This window comes from Trachurus trachurus, assembly GCF_905171665.1.
Source record: "Trachurus trachurus genome assembly, chromosome: 11".
Taxonomy (NCBI): Eukaryota; Metazoa; Chordata; class Actinopteri; order Carangiformes; family Carangidae; genus Trachurus; species Trachurus trachurus.
In genome coordinates this window covers 16,321,372-16,344,275 of record NC_139904.1, presented here as the reverse complement: position 1 = coordinate 16,344,275, position 22,904 = coordinate 16,321,372, and the positions used below count along the sequence as shown (strand labels likewise).

At 41.1% G+C, this 22,904-nt stretch overlaps 1 protein-coding gene across 1 annotated transcript in view; it reads right to left on the bottom strand.

Moving 5' to 3' along the window:
* Positions 1–20,285, bottom strand: part of LOC310994112 (focal adhesion kinase 1-like) — a gene marked incomplete at its 5' end in the record, with an annotated part of 59,292 nt that extends 39,007 nt beyond the window's left edge. The window contains 6 exon segments of the mRNA XM_083982674.1: positions 2,676–2,702; positions 20,039–20,069; positions 20,072–20,131; positions 20,134–20,157; positions 20,159–20,273; positions 20,275–20,285. Coding sequence (XP_083838800.1) covers positions 2,676–2,702; positions 20,039–20,069; positions 20,072–20,131; positions 20,134–20,157; positions 20,159–20,273; positions 20,275–20,285 — 268 coding nt within the window.
* Between the last annotated feature and the right edge of the window lie 2,619 nt (positions 20,286–22,904).

Sequence of the window (22,904 nt, the reverse complement as noted above, 5' to 3'; positions counted from 1 at the left end):
AAAGATGAGGAGAGCAGCAAAGACGTTGCCATGACTGTGCCCAGCATGCAAACTAGCAGCTGCCAACGATATGCAAACCAATCCACTTCAAAACCCACAAGGTCTCAATCAATCATTCCCCTCACTGCACATTTGAAGTCATTCACCTTGTACTTTAAGGGGGACGGTCATACTTTTTTTACTATCCCTCCGAGTGCTCAATACCTCCTCAATACCCTCAAGCGAGTGGCATCTATTGCTGCTCCTCTTGTGCTGCTGCTGACCAGATGCCAGCCGCCATTAATCAAACAGACGTTTATATGGCCGCACACAACCTCAACTGAAGAGCTGAACGAACCCCAACAACTTACTCAACAAGTAAAAATATCTCTGACATACATAAAGTGTGGGTAAAGGTTGAACTTGAGAAAAAAAATAATACTTGAAATCTTATTGTTTCACTGTTTTCCGGACGAGCGTACTGAACGGTGTTTTGCCAGTGTGTTTGCAAGTGTGTGCACGTGCAGGTTTCCTATAATTCTCGCTCCATCTCTGGTACTGGCCATTGTTATGAAAATCTGGTGGGAGCAGGAGTGTGTGCGCATGTCTCTGTGTGTGTGTGTGTGTGTGTGTGTGTGTGTGTGTGTGTGTGTGTGTGTGTGTGTGTGTGTGTGTGTGTGTGTGTGTGTGTGTGTGTGTGTGTGTGTGTGTGTGTGTGTGTGGACTATTGAAAGCCTTTTGTCAGAGGGCCGGATGCTGCCATGAATGGGAAGCGCTCTTTTGGGACTGAGCCAAAGTCTACCCCTCTATTTCTATCTTGCTGTGCCTTTTTGAACACATAATTATTTTAGTAGGGGAGGGAAACGCTGCACTCACCTTCTACTAAATGCAAATAACAAATGAAAGGTGCAGGTGAACCTCTGAACTGTAATAGCTACTTTGATGCACCCTTTTATATGCTGTATCAGTGAACAACCAGTGTGTTCACAACCATGCATTGAAGTTAACAAATTCAAAGGCTATTTGAATTATAAACATATTTTATCTTACAAATGCAGATTTGTTTAAAAAAAAAATCTCTTTGTGTGTTCCTCACAGCACCGGTACTCTTCTGCTGCTGCCTTTTTAAAAATACTAACAAGTCAGAGGTAAAGAAGAAAACTGTGATATTTAGAGTTAGAGATGGTTGACTACTAGCAATTTTGTAATACTGTGATGTGGTTTTAATCAGGACTCTTTGGTAAAACACAAACTATATTGTCTGACACACATGAATTGTTGGTATCGACAGTGTCACGTGACCTTTGACCTTTAGACATTATGAGCACTCATTACAGTGCAAGCATGACCCCTGGCCTTGCTCATCAAATACATAGAGAGGTGGATAAATCGTAATATTTGAACATACCATGTAAAAGACTGTAAAGACTGTTGTAAGCCTGAAGATGATTAAATGAAGTAATAAAACATAAAATGTGCAAAAAGCCCCTCAAAATATTGCCACAAACACACAGGTGTTGCCCTTGAAACATCCTGTCAATTCCATTGTTGCGGCCGTGCTTCCTCTCAGCTGCTGACGGGTACTGTGAAACACACTTACAGTGAACAGCACAGTGTGCTGCTGCGAGAGGAGGGAAATGTCTGAAGAATTAATTGAGAGGAGCAAGAAACTTTATGAAATGTCACTCACGTGGCGCCGTATAGCTCTCTGGGTTGAGCAGGCGCCCCATGTGCGGAGGCTACAGCCTTCGCTGCAGCCGGCCCCCCGGTTTGATTCCCCCGGTGGCCCTTAGTTGCATGTCATCCCCCCTCTCTCTACCTCCCCATTTCCTGTCTCTCTCAACTGCCCTATCAATTAAAGGCAAAAAGCCTCCAATAACACTTGCTAACTCACTTAGCTGTGGATATGGTTTTAATTTTCCAAGTGAAATTTTGGATAGTGTTCTGACTGTATGGTTGTTTAGGTCAACAGGAATTACGGCTTGTGATATTTACAATAGGAGGCAGCTGGCAGCTTAATTCATCTGATATAAGAGGCCGGAGACTAGGCATGCTTTCAGGGCACAGTGCCATGATACATGACTACACTCCACTGCTTTAGTCATCTCAGTAACACAAAGGACAACAAATTCTCACCCTCAGGATGAAAGAAGCTTGACCAAGACTCACAACCGTCCGGACAGGAAAGTGTTTGTCTGTAGCATCCGCAGTGTGAAAATTACAAATTAGTCACCAACATTCAACTAGAGCAACGTTCATTGTTTTGCTTCACTAATGAGATTAACAAACACAGAGAGATAGTTCCACTGTTTTCTCTCTCCTTTAATCTAATCTATTGCAGTCACAAATGTGACTCATATACTGTAAGTACTGTATGTGCAATGAGAGAATCTCTCATTAGTGTCCATACAGATCTTCACCACCCTGAGGTCCTGGGAATATTTCAGCAGTTCAAACATTAATGTATAAACAATAAAAAGCTGTACATGTTTTCACCGCACATGCAATTTACAAGCTCTTTCAAATGAAGCTAACTCCATGACTAGGACATTGTTTGAAACGTTAAATGCCTATATTCTTCAGCCTTCCCGTTTGGTGACCAGACCACCAGATTTAAAACTGTGTATGACTGAATGACTGAAGCAGCTGGATTGATCCCAGATGTTGTGGCAGGTGTTTGAGGTTCAGCTACTCACCTGTGTAGTAACCAATCCTGGAAATATCTGCAACACAAACAAAGAAAGAAAGCACAGAGTTAACTGGTTTGTTTAATTATGTGGCACTGCATAAAGAAATCAGCCACTCAGAACAAAAAAGTAACTGAAGTTTATCGAGTTAAGCTGCACAGCAGGTGTTCACGGTTCAGTTGCTGAATGTGCATTAGGGAGAGGACGCCAGTGCCAGCTCCATGACACTTGCCAAATTAAATAGCTGTAAAATCCATCAATATCATGTTGACATTTCAACAGAAAATTGATGGATCTCTCCTAAAATCAATATCCCATTGTAATGTAATTTACCTCCAACCCCAGAGAGCTGGAGCAGAAGCTTTGGTTTAAAGAGCGAAATTGCCAAACTGGGTTTATTGTTCATGGGGGCTCATGTTTAGCAGCTGTGAGATGAAGATGTTACACTGGGTGAGCAAAGTTTACAGACTTCTCTTTTACCACAACAACAGTATAAAATCAATGACAGTATTAATGCTGGGACATGTTTCTTTAACTTCTAGATGAATGTGTTTTTCCTGAGACAATCAAACGTCTGTTGAATAACTGCAAAATCTGAATGACTATTCAGGGTGACTGTATATTTCTCCCAAAAAATAAAAAAAATAATTATGTTGCACTGTAGAAGTACATGCCTAATCCCACTTTACTCATTATAAATTTATATGGGTACTAAATAGGGGTGGGAATCACCAGAGGCCCGAGAATACAATATTATCACTTTACTTAGGCTATGTCTCGATACGATATTATTGTGATATTAAAAATACTGCAATATGCTGAGATTGCTGTTTATTAGCTTTTTTCAACTGAAAATGATGTCTCCAAATGAAAACTTTATTAACATCTGTTTTTTCTCATAAGATAAACTTCTATGTATGTTCAGATCGATACAATACTGCCATGCAAAATATCGCAATACATGCTAGTGAAGAGAAAACATGAATAAAAGGCCAAATATTGCACAAAATGCTCTAGGTTTGTGTGTTGAAAGTAAACATGGCGGTCCTACTCTTACTATTGAATAGCTATAGGTGCATTACACTGAATCGACAACTCCCAAGCCCTCACAGGAAACCAAGAGGAAGCCTTCTGAGAACCTGACACCCAGTGAGAGCACTGATAGGGCCGTATGCAGGAGGAGGTCAGGAGGATAAGTGCCTAAGTGCTTGGACCCCTCATGTTCACACAAATGCTGGGTAAGCATACACACACATACACACACTACGGGGGTGATCTGACAGCAGGGCATGTCAACAAAGATGATGTAATGGTAAAAAGAAAACCCACACACTGAAAGGAAATGCCAGCAAGGTGACTCATGGTGTGTGTGTGTGTGTGTGTGTGTGTGTGTGTGTGTGTGTGTGTGTGTGTGTGTGTGTGTGTGTGTGTGTGTGTGTGTGTGTGTGTGTGTGTTTTATCTGCAGAGCCGTTGTCATACAAAACCAGGACCCTAAGTGTGAAGTATGTGTGTATGTGCGGTAATGGGGATTCAATATTACAGGAAGGCAACTATTGACAATCCCAGAACTTATCACCTCCCCCCTTTGCAACTGCACTTCCTTTTTAACAACTGATTTATGAGACAGCTGGGTGGGTGGGGGTGGCTTTGTAATATAATCACAATGTTAAATTTTAGGTGTTTTTATAACATATAATCCCATTATTGTATGCTGCCACTAACTCCAGCTGAAAGCAGTAAGCAAAGCCGTAAAATGAGGGTACAACCTGTCACCAAGGCAGATTGTAGGACATTAAAAACCAAAACAATGAAAAATATCACATATGGTGAAGATTATCTTGATATTCTATATTATCAACCACTGGTTTAAGCTTAATGATACCTTTAATATCAAGCCAAAGAGCTATATCCATTACTAAATAGCTAAAATGGACTCTAGTAAACTGATCTGGATGATGATCTGATCCGGATAATGACAGTCTGTCTTTAAGTGTCTATAATGATATCTAGATAGATCTGAAACCTACAGACACCATCTGTCTCCTGGATGCTCACTCTGCTTGTCTTTCCCTGTCTCTCTCATCACTGTAGGTTAAGTGCTATGTAGCCTGAGATGTGCAGCCATGCTGGAGCTGCTGCAGTCTAGACTGAAAACCATAGGAGACAGTGGCTCGCTCTTGTCTGAGAAACAAGATTAAACAGCACCTGAGGAGTGGGATAAGATAATAAGACAGCAGTCTTGATACTAATTATTAGTTAAAGCTTATTTTAAACACTCACATTTCCAGCCTCTGTTTTCTTTATTCTTCTTTTAGAAGTGTTACTTGGTTTTGTTTTTACTCATTTAAATGACTGGAAACTCTGGGTTAAGTAGTGTTAACCTCACTGGGTGATAGTTTCTTCCCTCCATGAAATATGCTCCTTGGGCACTAGGATGGTGCTAATTACATACCCGTAGACCTGTTTAACAGCTTCCACTGCAGGTAAATCAAAGAACGCCACAAACCTTCCACACACACACACACACACACACACACTTACACACACACGCTGGCAGTCAGCCCAAAACACCTGCTACTCAAGCTGTTGAGGAGAATGAGGAGCAGCAAAGATTCATTTCATAGATTTTTGTAGAAAATACATTTGTTTTACGAATCATCATCTTAAGTGAAACTGAAAATACATTCAATGCACCATGCCCTCTTGGTAACTACAAATGTTTTCTTACTCTTTGAGTTCCTGAGCTAGACAAGCTATTGTGTAGGAGTGCTAGAAAAATAAATACAAGAGCCAAGGCTGCACGAAAACAGTCACTCTTAAGCCAAAACAGCCAAAACAGTGGCTCTCAGAGTTACAGCTCTCAGTGCAGACAAATAAGGAGAATAGAGCGGGTAAACAAATGTGGATAAATATCTCTACTACAGCGCTGAATGTTTCAGATACAGATTTGTATTTTCTATCTACTAGCAATTCATTCTGGTGGTCTTAACAACACGAACGCACGCCACACATACACACAAGAGTTTTCTTTCATCTGTATCTCTGGCATCGACATAATGAGACAGCATTAGTAAAAGTAAGTGGGTGCTGTTATTCTGTAAAGGCTCAAGTCTAAAGCACATCACACACACACACACACACACACACAAACACACACACATCTTTACAGGCAGATACATATCTCTGCACACACAGACAGACAGAGACGCACACACACAGTCTCCATGTCTGCGAGCTGTGTATAATTGCATGGTAACGACAGGTCTTTGGGTAAAGCTAATTAGACAGAACAATCAAGAGAGAGTCTGCTATGAAGTGATGCTTAAACTACAGGTCTCGGATCAGTCGTTTTCCAGAAATGATAGTTTGAGGAAGGTCAAGAGAGGTTAGTAACTGAGAGACAGTTAAAACATTTAAATCAACAAAAGCTAAAAGTTTAAGTTTTTTTTTTTTTTATCATAATATTAAATTAGATGGTCCGCTACAGCTTTTAATGTGTCTGAATCTGTATCAAAATCACATTATGGTGTTTTTAATTTACATGTAAACTGGGATGGCCTGGCTTGACACAAGTAAAAGATGAGTAAAAAACGAATAAAAAAACAACGCAGCTAACTTTTAAAAAACAACAGATCAAACTGAGAAACAGCGGCAGATGTTCTTCTCCAACAGAAAATAAAAACCAATCACTTGTCCTGTAAAAATTGACTGATTCAACCTGAGGAGAGCAGTCAGCTGTTCTGACTCAATGCACAGTGTTTAATGGTTAACCCTCAAGCTGAGCTGGCACACGCTCATGTGTGTGTGTGAGCGCGTGTGTGTGTGTGGGTGTGGGAGTGTGCGACTGACCCTCTGGACAATGGGGTGTTACTGGAGCGTGCAGTCTTACGATGCAACAACATAATGCCTGAGGCACCAATCACACCTGCCAGTCACATTGACTGCCACACACACACAGTTTGTCCATTAAATTATACTTGTATATGTTTTAAACTGAGTTCTGACTTTGATAATGACCCATAATACACATTTATATGATTGTATGTTTATTTCATGTGATGGAGGACAAGTCATTGTTTTCAATTATTTGATTTAGAGTGAAACACACACACACACACACACACACACACACACACACACACACAGTGAGCTCTATGTGTTCAAACAGAGGAGGGCACATGTGCATTTTCTCATGTCATTATTCACATTCAGATAAACATCGAGCAATTATTCAAGACCTGACACTAATAGACAATAAAATGCATTGCTGACACAACATCACACACACACACCCACGCGCACACACGCGCACACACACACACACACACACACACACACACACACACACACACACACACACACACACACACACACACACACACACACACACACACACACACACACACACACACACACACACACACACACACACACACACACACACACACACACACACACACACACACACACACGGGGATGATGCATATTCCAGATAAGTTCTACATGCATGCAACATAATAAGGTCACGTAAACGCATGACTGCTCATCCACATTTATCTGTGAAAAGCACACACACACTGTGACGCACACATTCACTCGAGTGTGTACAGTTCAGGTGCAGTTACAAAGCCAACTGGCTTACTGGGGCGGCTTCATGCATGTTAAGGTATCACACTCTGTCCAGATACGCGCCATGTATAATTCAACACACCAGACTGAGGATGAATGAATGAATGAATGAGTGAGACAGCTTAAGCTCTAAAAAACAGAGACTGCTACAAAATTTTAAATAAATCAAAACACATCCAGCATTACTAACACCAAATTAACATGCACTCCCAACTGCATGTCAGTTAAGGCATTCATAAACACACACACACACACCTACTGAAAATGATTTTTTTAGTACGAAGCAAATCAAATCTAACATTAAATATTGAACGCTTCTTTGATTTTGTATGAGTGCGAACACTGGGGAACACGCTTACAAGGCTAACGAATCCTTAATTCTAATTGGCCAAAGAATTACAAATCCTTACTGGTTGTTGAGTACGAGACCACGGTAATGAATCTTGATATTTACATATGGGCTAAAAAATGCTGATTTTTGTAAGGTGAATTGTATTCATTTCATTTTATATACTTTAGTGGAGTTGATCCTTATCTGGTTCAGGACTCTTAGGGTTAGAGGGCGTATTAATGACTGATAGTAACATGCTCTGAGCCAAGTTGTCATTTTAGTGTACAGATAAAATAGATTTAACATGAGCGTAATGCTTATAGATGCATTTCTATCTGTTGTGGTTAACCACTTCCAGTCATGGGATCAATATCAATATCACATCTGGGGGAGTGCATAAGTTAAGTTGCTTTAATGTACGGCAGCCAGGTAAAGGTGCAGTGTCCCATGAGTGTGTGTGTGTGTGTGTGTGTGTGTGTGTGTGTGTGTGTGTGTGTGTGTGTGTGTGTGTGTGTGTGTGTGTGTGTGTGTGTGTGTGTGTGTGTGTGTGCGTGTGTGTGTGCGTGCGTGTGTGTGTGGGAGGGAAGCTGCAGGGTTTAATTCTTGTTTAGCAAATCTCCATCAATTATGAACCAAGATCGAAATATTAAAACACACTGAAATATATATGATCTAACCTAGAAACAAAACGCCGCAGGGGGATCGTTCCTTCATGTTTACAACACACATATGCAAATGTACACACAAACATACACACAAACACCTTCACACGAAGCCACATCAGCAACACTGTGCACAAAGCTGGGCACTTGCATTCAAACACAACCTACTAATTTAACACGCATCATCTCTCGCACACACGTTTTGCCTCCCACACACACACACACACAAAATTACACACATAAGTACACACAGGCAGCCCCCCCCCCCCCCTCATCATCACTTGAAGTTGAAACCTCCTACATGCAGGCAACACAGTGCTTACATCTCCTTTCTCTCATACACACACACACACAATTAGTGTGTCATATCAGTTGCTGTTCATTTCCTCAATTATTTGGTCGATAAAAAATCACAAGATTGTAACATTTTTAAAAGAAAGCCTCCAAAAATCAAAATTTACCTCAAACAGTCAATTATATTCAACTTTCAGTATAGAAAACCACAACATTTCAAACATTTGAGAAGCTAAAACCAAAATGTTTGAAATATTTGGGTTCAAAATGATTTTACTTGATCAACTAACTGACTGTTGGTCTAATTATTTAGCTCTTTTACATCAACTAGAGCTGAACATGCAGGTGAGTGTGTTTTATCATTTTGCCGCCATCCTCTACTCCCTCCTCCTCCTCCTCTTCCTCCTCCTCCTCATCTCCATCACAACTATCAGGACAGAATTCATCAACAATACTTTCCAAGCGATCCATTTCAACCTCAGCTCTGGTTCTGATTGTAAAACTGTGTTCACAAGATTGTTTTTAGTTTGGAGTTTGCAGAATGAAAAATACTAATTTTACACACAGATTATAAACAAAGTCACGTATGAAGATATGAGAACACACAAACACATGCAACCACCCACACTCACATATACTGATAAAAGCCTTACCATGGTATAGTCCTTCCATTTAAAGTCCAACAGAAGAGAAGAGAAGAGAAGAGAAGAGAAGAGAAATCTCTTCCTGACAGACAGCTAAATTAGAAAAAGCTTTGTGATGTACTCGTCAGCTAACGCAGTCAGCAGCGATGATGAGCTTAGAAGAAGCCAGCCTCCTCCTCCTCCCCCTTCCTCCTCTACTACTACTACTACAACTACCACTGGTACTACACTGACACACAGATACACAGCAGGATGAGTGGGAGTAGAGTAAAGGGAAGAGCGAGAGGAGGGAGAAAGAGGGGAGCGTTAGCCTATGACCGTGAAAGGGGGGAGGGAGGCAAAAGAGAGAAAAGGAGGAAGGAGGTAGGAAGGGAGGAAGGGAGGGTGTGTGTGTGTGTGTGTGTGTGTGTGTGTGTGCGTGTAGGAGGGGGGGTCTTTGTCTCCCTAGGGAGGGATGGAGGGGGAAAGACGGAGCCAGATGTACAAGAGACAGAGGGAAAAGCAAGTGAGAAGTGGAAAGACATGATAAAAAGATGGAGAGAAATGATGCAACAATTGCAGGAAGAGAAGTGAGAAAGATGGAGAAAAAAGAGGAGTAAAAAAGACACGAGAGCAGATGGAGCAGAGAAGATGATAAAGTGAGGAGGAAATAAAGGATGGAGGAGAATGACATAACAAGGGAAGGGGGCAAGAGTATGGGTTGTTTAAATTATGTGTGAGTGAGCTGTGTTGCCTTTGGCTATTCTGCCTCTTTCACACAAATGAACCCCCGAGGAGATCCTCAATTAATCATAACGCGCTACTTCTTCTCAACTCGTCACTGTCCCCCAGAAATCATCCATCTTCAGAACAAATGAAACAAATTATAGAAGATGTGGGAGAAAACAGTCAGTAGTTTAATTGACTTTGTTTTGTTGGGGGTGAGCAAATAATATACAATTATAGGCTACTGTGTCATTTTTTAAATTTATTTTAGATTACTCAACCCCATGGGCTTAAACCGTGACAACTGATTATTTAATTATTAAGTAGGCCATGGTGGTAAAAAAAAAAAAACCGAATAGCTAACTACTGAACATAAACCATAGGAAAATTATATGCTATGACAGTAGCTGTGCAAGGTTGAAAATAGGCACAGAAGCATTTGGTAGTACTATGCTTATGTTGAGTAGACATAATGTTTATCATGTTTACCACCATAGTTTAACATGCTGGCATGCTAACAGTAATACTAAACTATTCTGAAGGTGATAGAAATGTCGTAAGTTTTGTTATTTGGTCACAAAACAAAGTATTTAAATGTTGACCTATTGGTGGTGGTAGATTGTTGAGGCTTTACTTGACAATTTTCTCTTGGTGGGACATGAATGTGTGTGACAAATTTCATGGCAGACCATCTAACAGTTGTTGAGCCATTACACTCAAACCACAAAATGTTAACCTCATAGTGGAGCTAGACAAAGGTCAGGGAGATCACAAAAGTCATTAAAGGATAGATTATCCAGGAATGACAAATGTCTGCACCTGTTTTTTTGTGCCAATCCACTTGGATGAAATGCTACTGGAAAAGTAACAAAACAGAGTAAAAGTCAGAGGACTATCAAAAACAATCGGCTTCATCCTCTCCAAGCCACAAATATCTGAACAAATTTTCATGGCAATCCAGTAGCTGAGACATTTCCCTCAAACCACAAACGTTAACCTCATAAGAAAAAAAGAGAGGAGTCAGGGGATCAGGAAAAAAGGCAGGATTCATCCTCTTGGGAAACATGTATATGGAAAATATGATGGAAATTCAACTTATAGTTGATGAGATATTTCAGTCAATTACACAGAGTCACAAGAGAATCAATCAGAGTAATGAACTGGTTGATGAATCTTAATAATCCAAATGAACTTTGAACCCATTGATTATAGATATAACATCCAGTCTGTCACAGTATATTGGTTGGACAGGACACAGTGAGTAAACTATGACTGAGAGAATATCTCCCTATCTCTCTCTCTCTGTGTCTGTCTTACACATGTACCGGTACACACACATACACTGACAGTCCACAACACAAATCCTGACACACACTTACACAAGCAAACAAGCTGACAGAAAAGACAAGAGTTGCTCAGGAGTAAAGCAGATTAATGGGCCACTGGATTAGTAGGCCAAGATGTCACACACACACAGACCCACACACAAACACACACCACATACTCTCTGTCTCACATGTAGAGGGCAGATCTAAGCTCTGCCGCTCTATCTCACTCCCTCAGCGAGTCGCTGCTTGATGAGTTGAAGTGTGAACATCGCCCTCTGGTGGTGGTACAGTTAGAAATGACGGACTAACGAACCCTGGGTTTTTTTTTTATTATTATTAAATGTAAAACACAGGCTGTCTGGGTAAGAAAATATTGTGTACTTCACCTTAACATCCAAAACATTATACTTTTTTTTTTTTTTAATTGGCACAATACGCTTTGGGTCCATGTGCATGTCTCACCAGGGCTCCTTTTTTCTTACATTTTTTTTTACCAGGAGTGCAGTGGCCCCTAACTTAGAATTTTAGGAGCGCATGCAGAAAATTTAGCAGCACACATCAACTTGCAAAGCAAATATTCACATTTCCTTTTCATTCATGATCCTTACACACATTGGCCTGACACCTGTAATGAAAGATATCAGATTCTTTAAGTCGCTTCTTCCAAGTTTCACCAGTGTAAAAAAAAAAAAAACAGCGAATATACTGGTTGCATATGGACAAGCACTAGATGAAAATTTACTTGCACTGTCTCAAATCTTAGAGGCAAAATGCCTCCAGTCTGGAGCCCTGCTCCCTTGAGCAAACTAAACTGATGTATGAATAATTTGTTCAACAACTCAACCAAATATATTTACTGTTTAACAAAAACTTTAAAAAGCAGCCATTTCAAGCAGAGCAAAATAAAAACACAAGCAACAGAGTCCTGCATTGTCTTTCATGATGTTGTTTTCTGGAGTTTGCAGCGACTGTTTTCAATATTCAGATTAGAAAACTATTCAAAAAGACACCTAACAGACAAAGGGAGAAAGAGAGAGGGAAAGCCAAACCTCCAGGCTATTCTTCAATGAAGCTTTGTTACAGGAGTGTGTCTGCTGGTGACTAATCACACAGACACATGTGCACTGACACACAGACAGACAAACACTGTGGCATTATACCCACATCTGACCTCAGCAGCAGCACTGATTTATGGTAACCCGTCAGTCTGGGAGTGTGTGCCTGTGATGTCATACCTGTGGGTCGCATCCAGGTGTTTCACTGCTGGTGTGTGTGTGTGTGTGTGTGTGTGTGTGTGTGTGTGTGTGTGTGTGTGTGTGTGTGTGTGTGATCTCTCTGATCTTCAGTATTATGACTGTGTTTTTTCAGTGGGTGCTGCATAGTGATTGTGTGCGTGTCTGTTTCTGTGGCTGTGCATGAATCTAGACAGTGGATGAGGTCATATGATAAGCCGAGCTGACACTGATGTCTGCCTTGCTCTCTCTGTATCCCTCTCTGTCTCTCTCTCTGTGTCCCTCAATAGAGGACCTGTCTTTGTGTAAATTATGACACGACTTGTGTCTACTGTTATTCTGTGTAAACCAGTCACAACCGATGAAGACAAGTCTGCAATTTAATCATTTTAAGCTTTGAGAACTGGCTCTTGTTCAATATGGTGAGTAATGCATGAATACATTTGTGTGCAAAGATCAATTAGATCCTTGTGTGTTCCCCCGAGTAACAAGAATCCACCAATCAACATCTAGATCTCATTATTTTAACACATGCTATCTTGATGATTTAATCTGTATACAAACTAAAACTGTCAAACTACACATCAGCTGCACAGATCCAGGAAGTTATTATGACCCCCAGACCAGAAAGAAGTTGTAATGTCATTTTCCATAGTGGATTAAAAGTGTAATTTTTACACTTTAATGCTAAGCTAGTCTGAGCAGCTTCTTGAGGTTGCTTCATGTTGACCGTACAGATATGATAAGGTACTCATTTTCTCACCACAAGGAAGTTACTCGGTATATTTCCCAAGATGTTGAACAATCCTTTTAACTACAGTGACACATGCCAGTCCATGTAGTTTTATTGCTGGAACAAGTGTGTTTGGTGTCTGAGACATATCTATCCCTGAGATATCATAGCTGGTGGACAGCTGAACAAACACACACACACACACACACACACACACACAGTAGGGGGCAAAAGAAACCGACCAACAAGAGTATTTACTGTACAACAGCCACTGTGAAAATTGAACAGCCTGTCTATGAAGCTAAATGAATACAGCTAGATATCTGTGTAATGACATTATCGTGAGTATAGATATGGTTCATCTCTGGACTCGCTCTCCTTCACTTTCTGTCTTCTTCCCTCATCTCTTCATGTCTCTCTTTCTCTCTTCTGTCTATCCCCCTTTCTCCTCCTCCCACTTCTTTTCTCTGTATGTCTATATGACAAAGTGGAACAATTACTTCTTTCTCTCTCTCTGAGTCACTGCTATGTAATTACAGTGACTGTCCACTCAAACACACTGACACACACACACACACACACACACAGGGTGAGGGGTAACTTATTTACAATATCTGTGGTTGCCAGTTGTTGTTTTACAGCTCAGTCACAGCTTCGCTCATAATGAAACGAAGGATCAAGAGAACTGTCATTAGTTTGTGGACTAATTTTGGTTGAGCCGAGGAATCTCACGCACAATACAAGCCAGCGAGCGCACACACACACACACACACACAGACACACACATATTTATACACCAGAGGGACTCGCTGCGCTCCACTTCCATTCATCACCACCTGACACGCTGCACCACTGACCTGCATGACTGAAGGTAGCTTTGCACTGAACGCAGGCGTGTGTGGGTGTGTGTTTGTGTGTGTCCTTGTGTGCGTGCATGCCCCAAGGAGTGACAAGTCATTAGCTATGATGTCATTTCCTGCCATTGTAGCACACTGCAGCACACACAGAAAGCACACTATGCTGCTGCACACACTGGTCCATCTACACACACACACACACACACACACACACACTAAAACAATTGTAGTAAAGCCAAGCTCAAGAAAGCTGCAGACGCCACTGTCTTCCATTGTGCACACATTATATAACTTTGACCGCAGAAGAAATACAATACTCCAAAGTACATTGCCACCTGCTTCAGCATAAAGCTATACAGATTGCACTGATTAAATCTACACACTCGTACACCGATCTGAGATCACGGATCACTAATACATCCAATCCACCTCAATTAACACTACACAAATGTACCAACAGGATCACACACGTTGCTGTATGAGTAAGATACAGACAAACAGACTAAACCAAGGTGATGTTTATTCAGCTTATCTTGGGTAAACAGTCATTACAGTACAGTAACACACAAACAAGCACAAACTTGCACACACACATGCACACGTGTTGGGTCTTTCTACCGTTGTGCGGACATTTGATGACACGATGCATTCTTCAGCCCTTTACGCTAATCTGAAGCACTACAAATAAACACCGAACCCTAATCCTTTGAGGTGGTGAGAGGAGCAGCCAAAATGTCCTCACAACAACATCGGCTTTCAACCCTAAATTTTCCACTTAATCATAGACACACAAACACACACACACAGAGAGACCAACCCACTAATACACACATAAACACTACACAGAGGCCTGAGGAGCATTGCTGCTGCTGCTGCTGCTGCTGAGAGGAAGAAGGCGTTTTCCTTTAAGCTCCTGGGGGACGCAGCATGTTTTAGGATGTACAGTAAGTGCTCTGTGACTGTGTGAGTTTGTCTGTCTTTCTCTATGTGTGTGTGTGTGTTTATGTAAGTGTGTGTGTTTGTGTGTCTGCATGGAAGGGTGTGGGGGTTGCTTCCTGAATCAATCCAGAAGCAAAGGGAATCGACCTTCATTCAGCCTCCTGTCTGCAAACACACACATACACACACTCCTTTTCCTTCGCAGCTGAAACCACATGCAGAGGAGGATGCACGGGCAATAAGCTCCACAAAAGAAAGGAGCTAAATTTATAGAGTTGGGGACGCATATGATCACATACATGCCAGCACACGCACAAACACATGTACACCCGCGCACACACAGTTAGTCACATTCTGAGTAAAGTTGCTGGTGTGAAACAAAGAACCCCAGTTGCTCCTGTTCAACTGTTCATTCATGTTATTTTCCTTCCTGAGGTGAGTTTGCAAATAGCTTCATACATTCGTTCAGGACGTGAGAAAACAGCTTAGACCTCCTCACAGCTGCATGTATTTACACAGTAGGTACGAAGTGGCCAATCACTGGGGAAAGAAACTACCACAGTGTTTGCTATAGGAAAACAGCAAACAACTATTTTTTTCTTTAAAATGCTCAAACTGCAGGAAACAGTACAGAGTCATTCTTCCTTCATTTGGTATCATGAATTCTTCACAACATAAACATATTAAGAGCACAGACAGTCGTATTCACCTCTACATACCTCAACATACACAGTAAGTGTCCGCATTGATTGCTATCACTAGTTAGAGTCATTATGAGTCACGACGCATACTGCAATCTACTGACACTTGACTGCTGGCTTTGTTACCCTCTTGTCTCTTTCTCTACAGTTTCTCTCCGTCCCTGTCTGTCTAGAACAGACCAGAGGAATACATATAGCACATAACCTCACAGAATATAAAATGTGAAGAAGTGACATAAATGGACTAAGAGTGAGGACAACCTTGCAGGAATTAAAAAGAGAAAGCAGAATACAAACAGTGGAGCTCTCTGCAATGTAGTGGACTGCTCCTGTAGGATCTCTGAGTGTAGTCAAGTGTTTCTATAAATACAGGCCTCCTGCACTGCTCTGCAATTTACACACACATATGCACACACACACACACACACACACCAAGCCATGCCTTTATTAGCCTGCTGTAGAGCAGCCACAGTAAAAGTCAAGTCAGAAAGGTGTAGCTATTACACTCTGCAGAGTGTATTCGTTTCCTCCAACAAACCTGTGACAGCTACCACTGAAGCCAACTAAATTAACGAAACACTTAAAGGGAGCAGAGGGGTCCATATAAAGGAAATTCAGTACCACACATGTGTATGTCAGAAACTGAGGCAAAACAACATAGTTTTCCACTTGTTTCTCACACACACACACACACACACACACACACACACACACACACACACACACACACACACACACACACACACACACACACACACACACACACACACACACACACACACACACACACACACACACACACACACACACACACACACACACACACACACACACACACACACACACACACACACGGTAATGATATGTTTCTTGAGAGAATGGATTACACTGCATTTATTTTGGTCCTATAATGCCAAATTAGTAGACTGAGGCTTGACTTTACTTACATGAATGGAGTTAAGTTCTATCTATGTAATGAAACCAGACCATCTCCATACATAACATACTTCAAGCTTGAGTGTCTGTAGTGTTTGTGTAAACTGCCAAAATATCCACAGGAAGTGATCTGTGTCCACACAGTCAAAGGCAATACAACCCCTCACTCTTGATCATGCTGAGTGAGCTGAATCAATGCAGCCGCAGTGTGGACATAAATACATGCTGTCAAGTGGGTAAGCTAATTAGCAGTGGGGCGGCTTGTTTGCTGGGTTGTTTATTCTGAAAAAAAGTGTTCATTATTACATCTTAATAGGAGAGACAATGTAGTTTTGCAGCTAAGGGTGTTTGAAGGTGTTTGGAACAAGCAAGCTAGAGAAGAAACATTAAAGCTCTAGTTTGTTGTAGGGCGGGAAGCAGCGTCCACAGGACATCATCCTGGCAAAGGCTTTCTTCTCACCAGAATAGCTATGATTCAGACGACAAGAGTTTTATTGTTACACCACCACTGTAGTGGTTACAGAAAAAGAACCAAAAAGAAGTGTGACGACATACTTAAATTTCATAAGTCAAGTCTATTTATCATTATGTGCTATTTCACGAGATGAGCAATATGTATTATGTGGGTATTATGTCTCAGAGAATTATTAGTCTTTTTTTTACAGTTTCATGGGATTTAGACTTTATGTGTTCTACTATTGTACTCCAGAGGGAAATTTCCCCTTAGACAATTAAATATATTACGTTGAGGTTAAATTTAGTTTGTCTTGGTAGACAAAAGCCTGTGAAAATTAAGAACCAATCAAGATTTATATATAACGTGTGTAAATGACGTAAAGGTGGATCTATGATTCAACCCATGACCTTAAATAAACTCTAGAATATATGAAAATCAAATTTTCATACAAGCTACTGCTTTAGGTTTACCTTGTCACAGAACTGTATACGTATGCATAACAGCACTCCTATTAGTGTACTCTAGGTCTGAAGCCTCCGTGGCCTCAGGATACTGCAATTCATTAGCATTTTCTTGCATCTGGAATATGAAGTAGAGGCAAAGCAAGGCTCAGGCACCACAGCCCCTCAGACAGTTGGCCGAATGCAGATCACAGAGAGCCCTGTGTCTGCGAGGGCTCGGTTGTATTTGACAAACACATTGAACCATTGAGTGTGTACTCATCTTGATTCTTTACAATCAGAGATTCAACTCTGGCAAAAAAAAAAAAAAAAGTATTTTAACCAAACCTCTTTTTATGACAAGACTAAATGTATGAAACAGATTCCCCTACAGTTTCAGGGTTTTTTATGAGGGTCGTAGGAGGAGGGTGTGTTGTTCATGGATTTTAATTCATGAAATGATTGTTTACTCGTTAACAACATTCCTCTGAGTCAATGCCATGGATCAAATATTGAAACAGGTGGCGTTGTTGTCTGACCACCTGTCCTAAAATATTCAACTGTTAATCAAATAATAGAGCAGAAGCAAATACGTGGCATCCATGCTTCATTAAAGCAGAAGTAAGCGATATTTTTGTGTTAATATAAGTCTTAAATAGTTATATCTTCCGACAGCAATCACTTACATAGAGTGTTTGGACCGAAACACGAGTCTCTCAGTCACTCTGCTCTGCTCTGAGCCGAGGAGAAAACTATTCTTGTATCCTACAAGTTTTATCCAATGAGGAGAGAGAACGGCATGAAGGGCTGTGTGTGCAGCCAAGGGATGCGCGTGAATGTGGTGACGTAGGGACGAGGACTGTTATGGTGCGTTCAAGGCAGCCCGTAACTCGTGTTTTTCCGACCTGTGAAGTCGTACCAGTTCGATCTGGTACGAGTTCACGGGTCAGAAAAACACGAGTGGCCGTTATAGTGACTTTCACAGGCATCAGGTCGGAGAAACGCGAGTTGCGGGTTGCCTGGAACGCTACAAAGTTATAAGTCGTGACTTGAAGCTGTAACTTACTGTTTCAAAAGCCTGCCTGGAACGCAGCATTAGCCAAAACGACCGGATCGCTTACTTCTGCTTTAAGCAACTGAAATAAATAACAAGTTTGTTGTGGGATAAGTTGCTGATTGGTAATCAATAATGACGTTGATTGTTTCAGGTGAATTAGCAAGATTAAAATGTGTGGATGTTCACTTTTGCAACACTAATACACATCTAATGATCTACACTAGCCTACTCAAGAGAGTACAAGCATCATATTATACACCAAACTTTAATTAGTAGTCTTAGGAAACATTATGCAACATAACTGGGTCAATTACAGTGGTATGCAAAAGTTTGGGCACCCCTGGTTAAAAATATCTGTAAGCAAGAGGATGAAATGATCTCAGAAAAGGCATAAAGTTAAACATGAAACACTCTTTTACAATATTTTAAGCAATATCAGTGTACGGTTTTTGTTTTCTACAACTTAAGAGTGAAAATGGGAAACAAAGCAGCAGCCTGCAAGGAATAGGAAACCCAGGAGACTTGAGCTCTCTGATAACTTTGACCAAGGTATCAGACAAGATATTTACTATACACTGTGATAGTTATCAAAGGAGGTGCTACTAGGTACCAACTATGCAGAGTGGCCAAACCTTTGCTGCAGGCCCTTTTCCTTGTCTGTCATTTTGGAAATGTAAGATTAAAATTAAAATCATATTGTTTAAAATGTAAAGGGAATGTGTCATCTGTAACTTTATGCCTTTTGGAGATCATTTCATCTTGCAGTTGTTTAACTGTTCACATTAACAGAGATTTTGACCAGGGGGTGCCCAAACTTTTGCAGGCCACTGTAGTTAGGTTTATGAAAGCCATCGACATCAGAATTAAATCAGAATATGAACCAGAACTGGTTCATTTATTCAGACAGAAACCAGGAGCTCAGTACTGTAAGTTCAGGTGGGCATACATACAGTCGTCTTGGGTAACGTTACGTGGGACAGGGAACAAACAAAACAGATAGATGTGGGAGCAGAAAATGTAGGTTAATCCTTTGCACTCATGTACCGTGGGTTGGAGTCAACGTTAGTTCACATTCACTCCATGTGACTGTGGTGGCGACGAGTTAGTTAGTTTGGTGGCAGGCAGGCAGACAGTCTCTCTATCTCTCTCTTTCCTCTTCCCAACTGCTCCAAGTTACTCAGAGGAAAAACTACGACCTAGTTACACGGTGATGTGAAGCTAAGCTAACTTATCCGTTATTTCCCCCGACGGGCGAAGGTGAAGTGAAGTGGATAAAATGAGAAATTAGTTCAAAAAATTTCAAAGGGTAGAGAGGAAACGGCTAACACCAGCCAGCCCAACGTTAAAACCAACCACATCCCATAATAATTTCTTTTAGCTTTTGAAATAAAAAAGAAAAAAAGAAAACCCAAACAACATCACTCACGCTGCTGACTTGTTCCAGGGGACGTCCAACGGGGGTTTGTAGTGACTTTCCCGGCGGGAGAAGCTGGTAACAGTCGGTAAATAATCCGTTATTTCAGTCGTAGAGCTGGTAGCAGGAGTTGTTGGAGAGATAGTGTTTTTTTTCCTCCCTCTCTCTCTCTCTCTCTCGCTCCCGTCTATCTCCCCCAGTCTCTCCCTCCCTCTCTCCCTCTCGTCGCCTGTTCCTGCTTCCCCTCCACATCCAGCATTCCAATATGGCTGCTACAGGGAGCGACACACACACAGGGAGAGGGAGAGGGAGAGGGAGAGGGAGGGAGGGGGAGACGGTCAAACTACTCACTGTGAGGAGGAAACCCTTGCTGCAGGCAACCCATGAATGAATGAACAGAGTTGGGCATGTTACTTAAGAAAAAAAAAAAGTATTCAGTTGTAGTTTCTTGTTACTTTCCCCAAAAAGTAGGCCTAAGCATGAGTTAGTATCTGAATACATCACCAAAAGTAACTGATTACCAGGAAAAGAAACTATTGTGTTACTTTTTTCTTTCTTTTTTTAGTGCTTAAATATGTCAAATTACTTGGACTCACCTTATAGTAGAAGTAGTAGGCTGCTGTCTGTTCAATCAGGAAAAAACATAGCAAATATAACTCCATCTAAACACAATATAAACTTGGTGACCGAGGTCAAACTTTGCGGCTGTGGCTGATATTGTGCTTCCTATTTATATTAAGTTTTTATTTGAAGTTTACATTATTAAGATCCAAAATTGATGGGTCCCTGGTAGGCCTAGGCTATATTCTTCTGTCACTGTCAGCTTGAACGACATCCTCTACAGAGCAAAGATTGTCATGTCAAAGCCCAATAAATTTTTATTGTTTTTATGTAACATTACCTCACCTGTAGTCAACAGTTATGCTCTTTCGTATTAATGCCACTGCCAGTTATTTTTTGCAAAGTTTATATTGGCTAATAAAGCCTGGGCTTCTTCCTTCCATACACAGGTACAAAGACGACATCTGGTGGTTATTATTTGTAATCGCAGTATATTTAGGTTGCCAGAGGGCATGGATTTTCATTTATTTATAAAGTGTAATTTTTCTTGTAAGCCTTGCATTATTTTTCTATTTTTATTTTTTCAAATAATTCAACTTGGATTTTGGTCAGACTATTGGGATGCAGATAGAACAGAAGAGAAACGCAAAGATTGTGGAAGTTTTTTAATCATGTTGTAGAACCAGGTCTATTGAATGCCGTTGTGATTACTAGTCTGTCGTTTAGCTACTCAGTATGGGAGAACTTTTAGATCAAATCCTACACAATATTGAACATGACCTCAGTGTACTCCATTAAGAACTGTTTATCAACAGAGGAAAATCTGCCGTGACCCGGATTCGAACCGGGGTTGCTGCGGCCACAACGCAGAGTACTAACCACTATACGATCACGGCTGTCTGACAGGTTGGTGGATACATTACATGACATTACAAATGGGTTGTGTGCTTGCGTGCGTGCGTGCGTGTGTGTGTGTGTGTGTGTGTGCGTGCGTGCGTGCGTGCGTGTGAGGGAGGGAGAGAGAATATCAAGGAGGATGTATCATATAAAGTTGTTTAAATGTGAGGCAGTGAGTGTGGGACCACATGGGATTGAGTTCAAATCTTCTATTTTAATTCAGTCTTTCTCGTGGAAAAATTGCGTTGAACACGTGGGTCTTTGTGGTTGCTGCCACATCTGGACTTGCAGAATCAGCTGCACCGAGGAAAAGCTGCCGTGACCCGGATTCGAACCGGGGTTGCTGCGGCCACAACGCAGAGTACTAACCACTATACGATCACGGCTGACTGAAAAGCTACAGGCGTCAGGACATCACATTATACTGTAATCAAATTCAATATACTATTGAGTCGTCATAACCATAGACACGTGGTCATAACAGTGAAAGGAGTTTGGGGTTAACACAATAATACACCTGCTAATGCAACTACATTTATTGATTGATGATTGAAACCTTATTTATCTGCACAGGGAGATCCACGTGTCTGAAACAGTGATAGTAACAAAAAAAGAAAGAAAACAGTTAATAAGAGCCAAGTCCGTTCAAAAAGTTTAAAAAGGTCATGTCCATGCGTCAAAGGGTCAGGTCTGGTCTGCGTGCAGACAGTGTAGATAGCCTACACTCTCCAGAGTCACCATGTGGATATGAAGTGGTGAGGTAGCCTAGCCTATAGGATATCGAGTGAGACCACAATTTTAGACAGACGTAGAAACCGTACAAATACCGATTGCTGAATATCTAAGGTTTATAATTAGAGGTAGGGTGCCAAGTTTTTTGTGGTCTAAATGTGCCGTGACCCGGATTCGAACCGGGGTTGCTGCGGCCACAACGCAGAGTACTAACCACTATACCAGGGGTACTCAAATACATTTGTCGAAGGGCCAAATTTTTCTTAACAGACACCTTGGGGGCCGAACATTCAAATAGGCCTAGATTGAAATTAAATTGACCTTTTTCGTCTAATAATTTAAATATTTTTATTTTACTTGTAAGCACATAATTTATATTTATACACTTCACTGTGTTTTGTAAATGTCTTGACATTATCATATCATAATTTACATATCATGAGCTTTACACTGCTGACTTGTATCCTCAGACATGCCCTGTGATTTTCAGCTTAAATATGAAAGGAGGCTGACCATCACAGGACATGTCTGACTCTGTTCTGAGGATACAAGTCATTGGTCCTGAAATGTGTGTTTCTCTTCTATAATACACATTCTACATCTCGGGGGCGACGTCTTTCCACACATGGGCTTCCTTCACCTTTCAAACGAGGCAGAGCTCAGTGGGAAACAGTAGGAGACACAGACC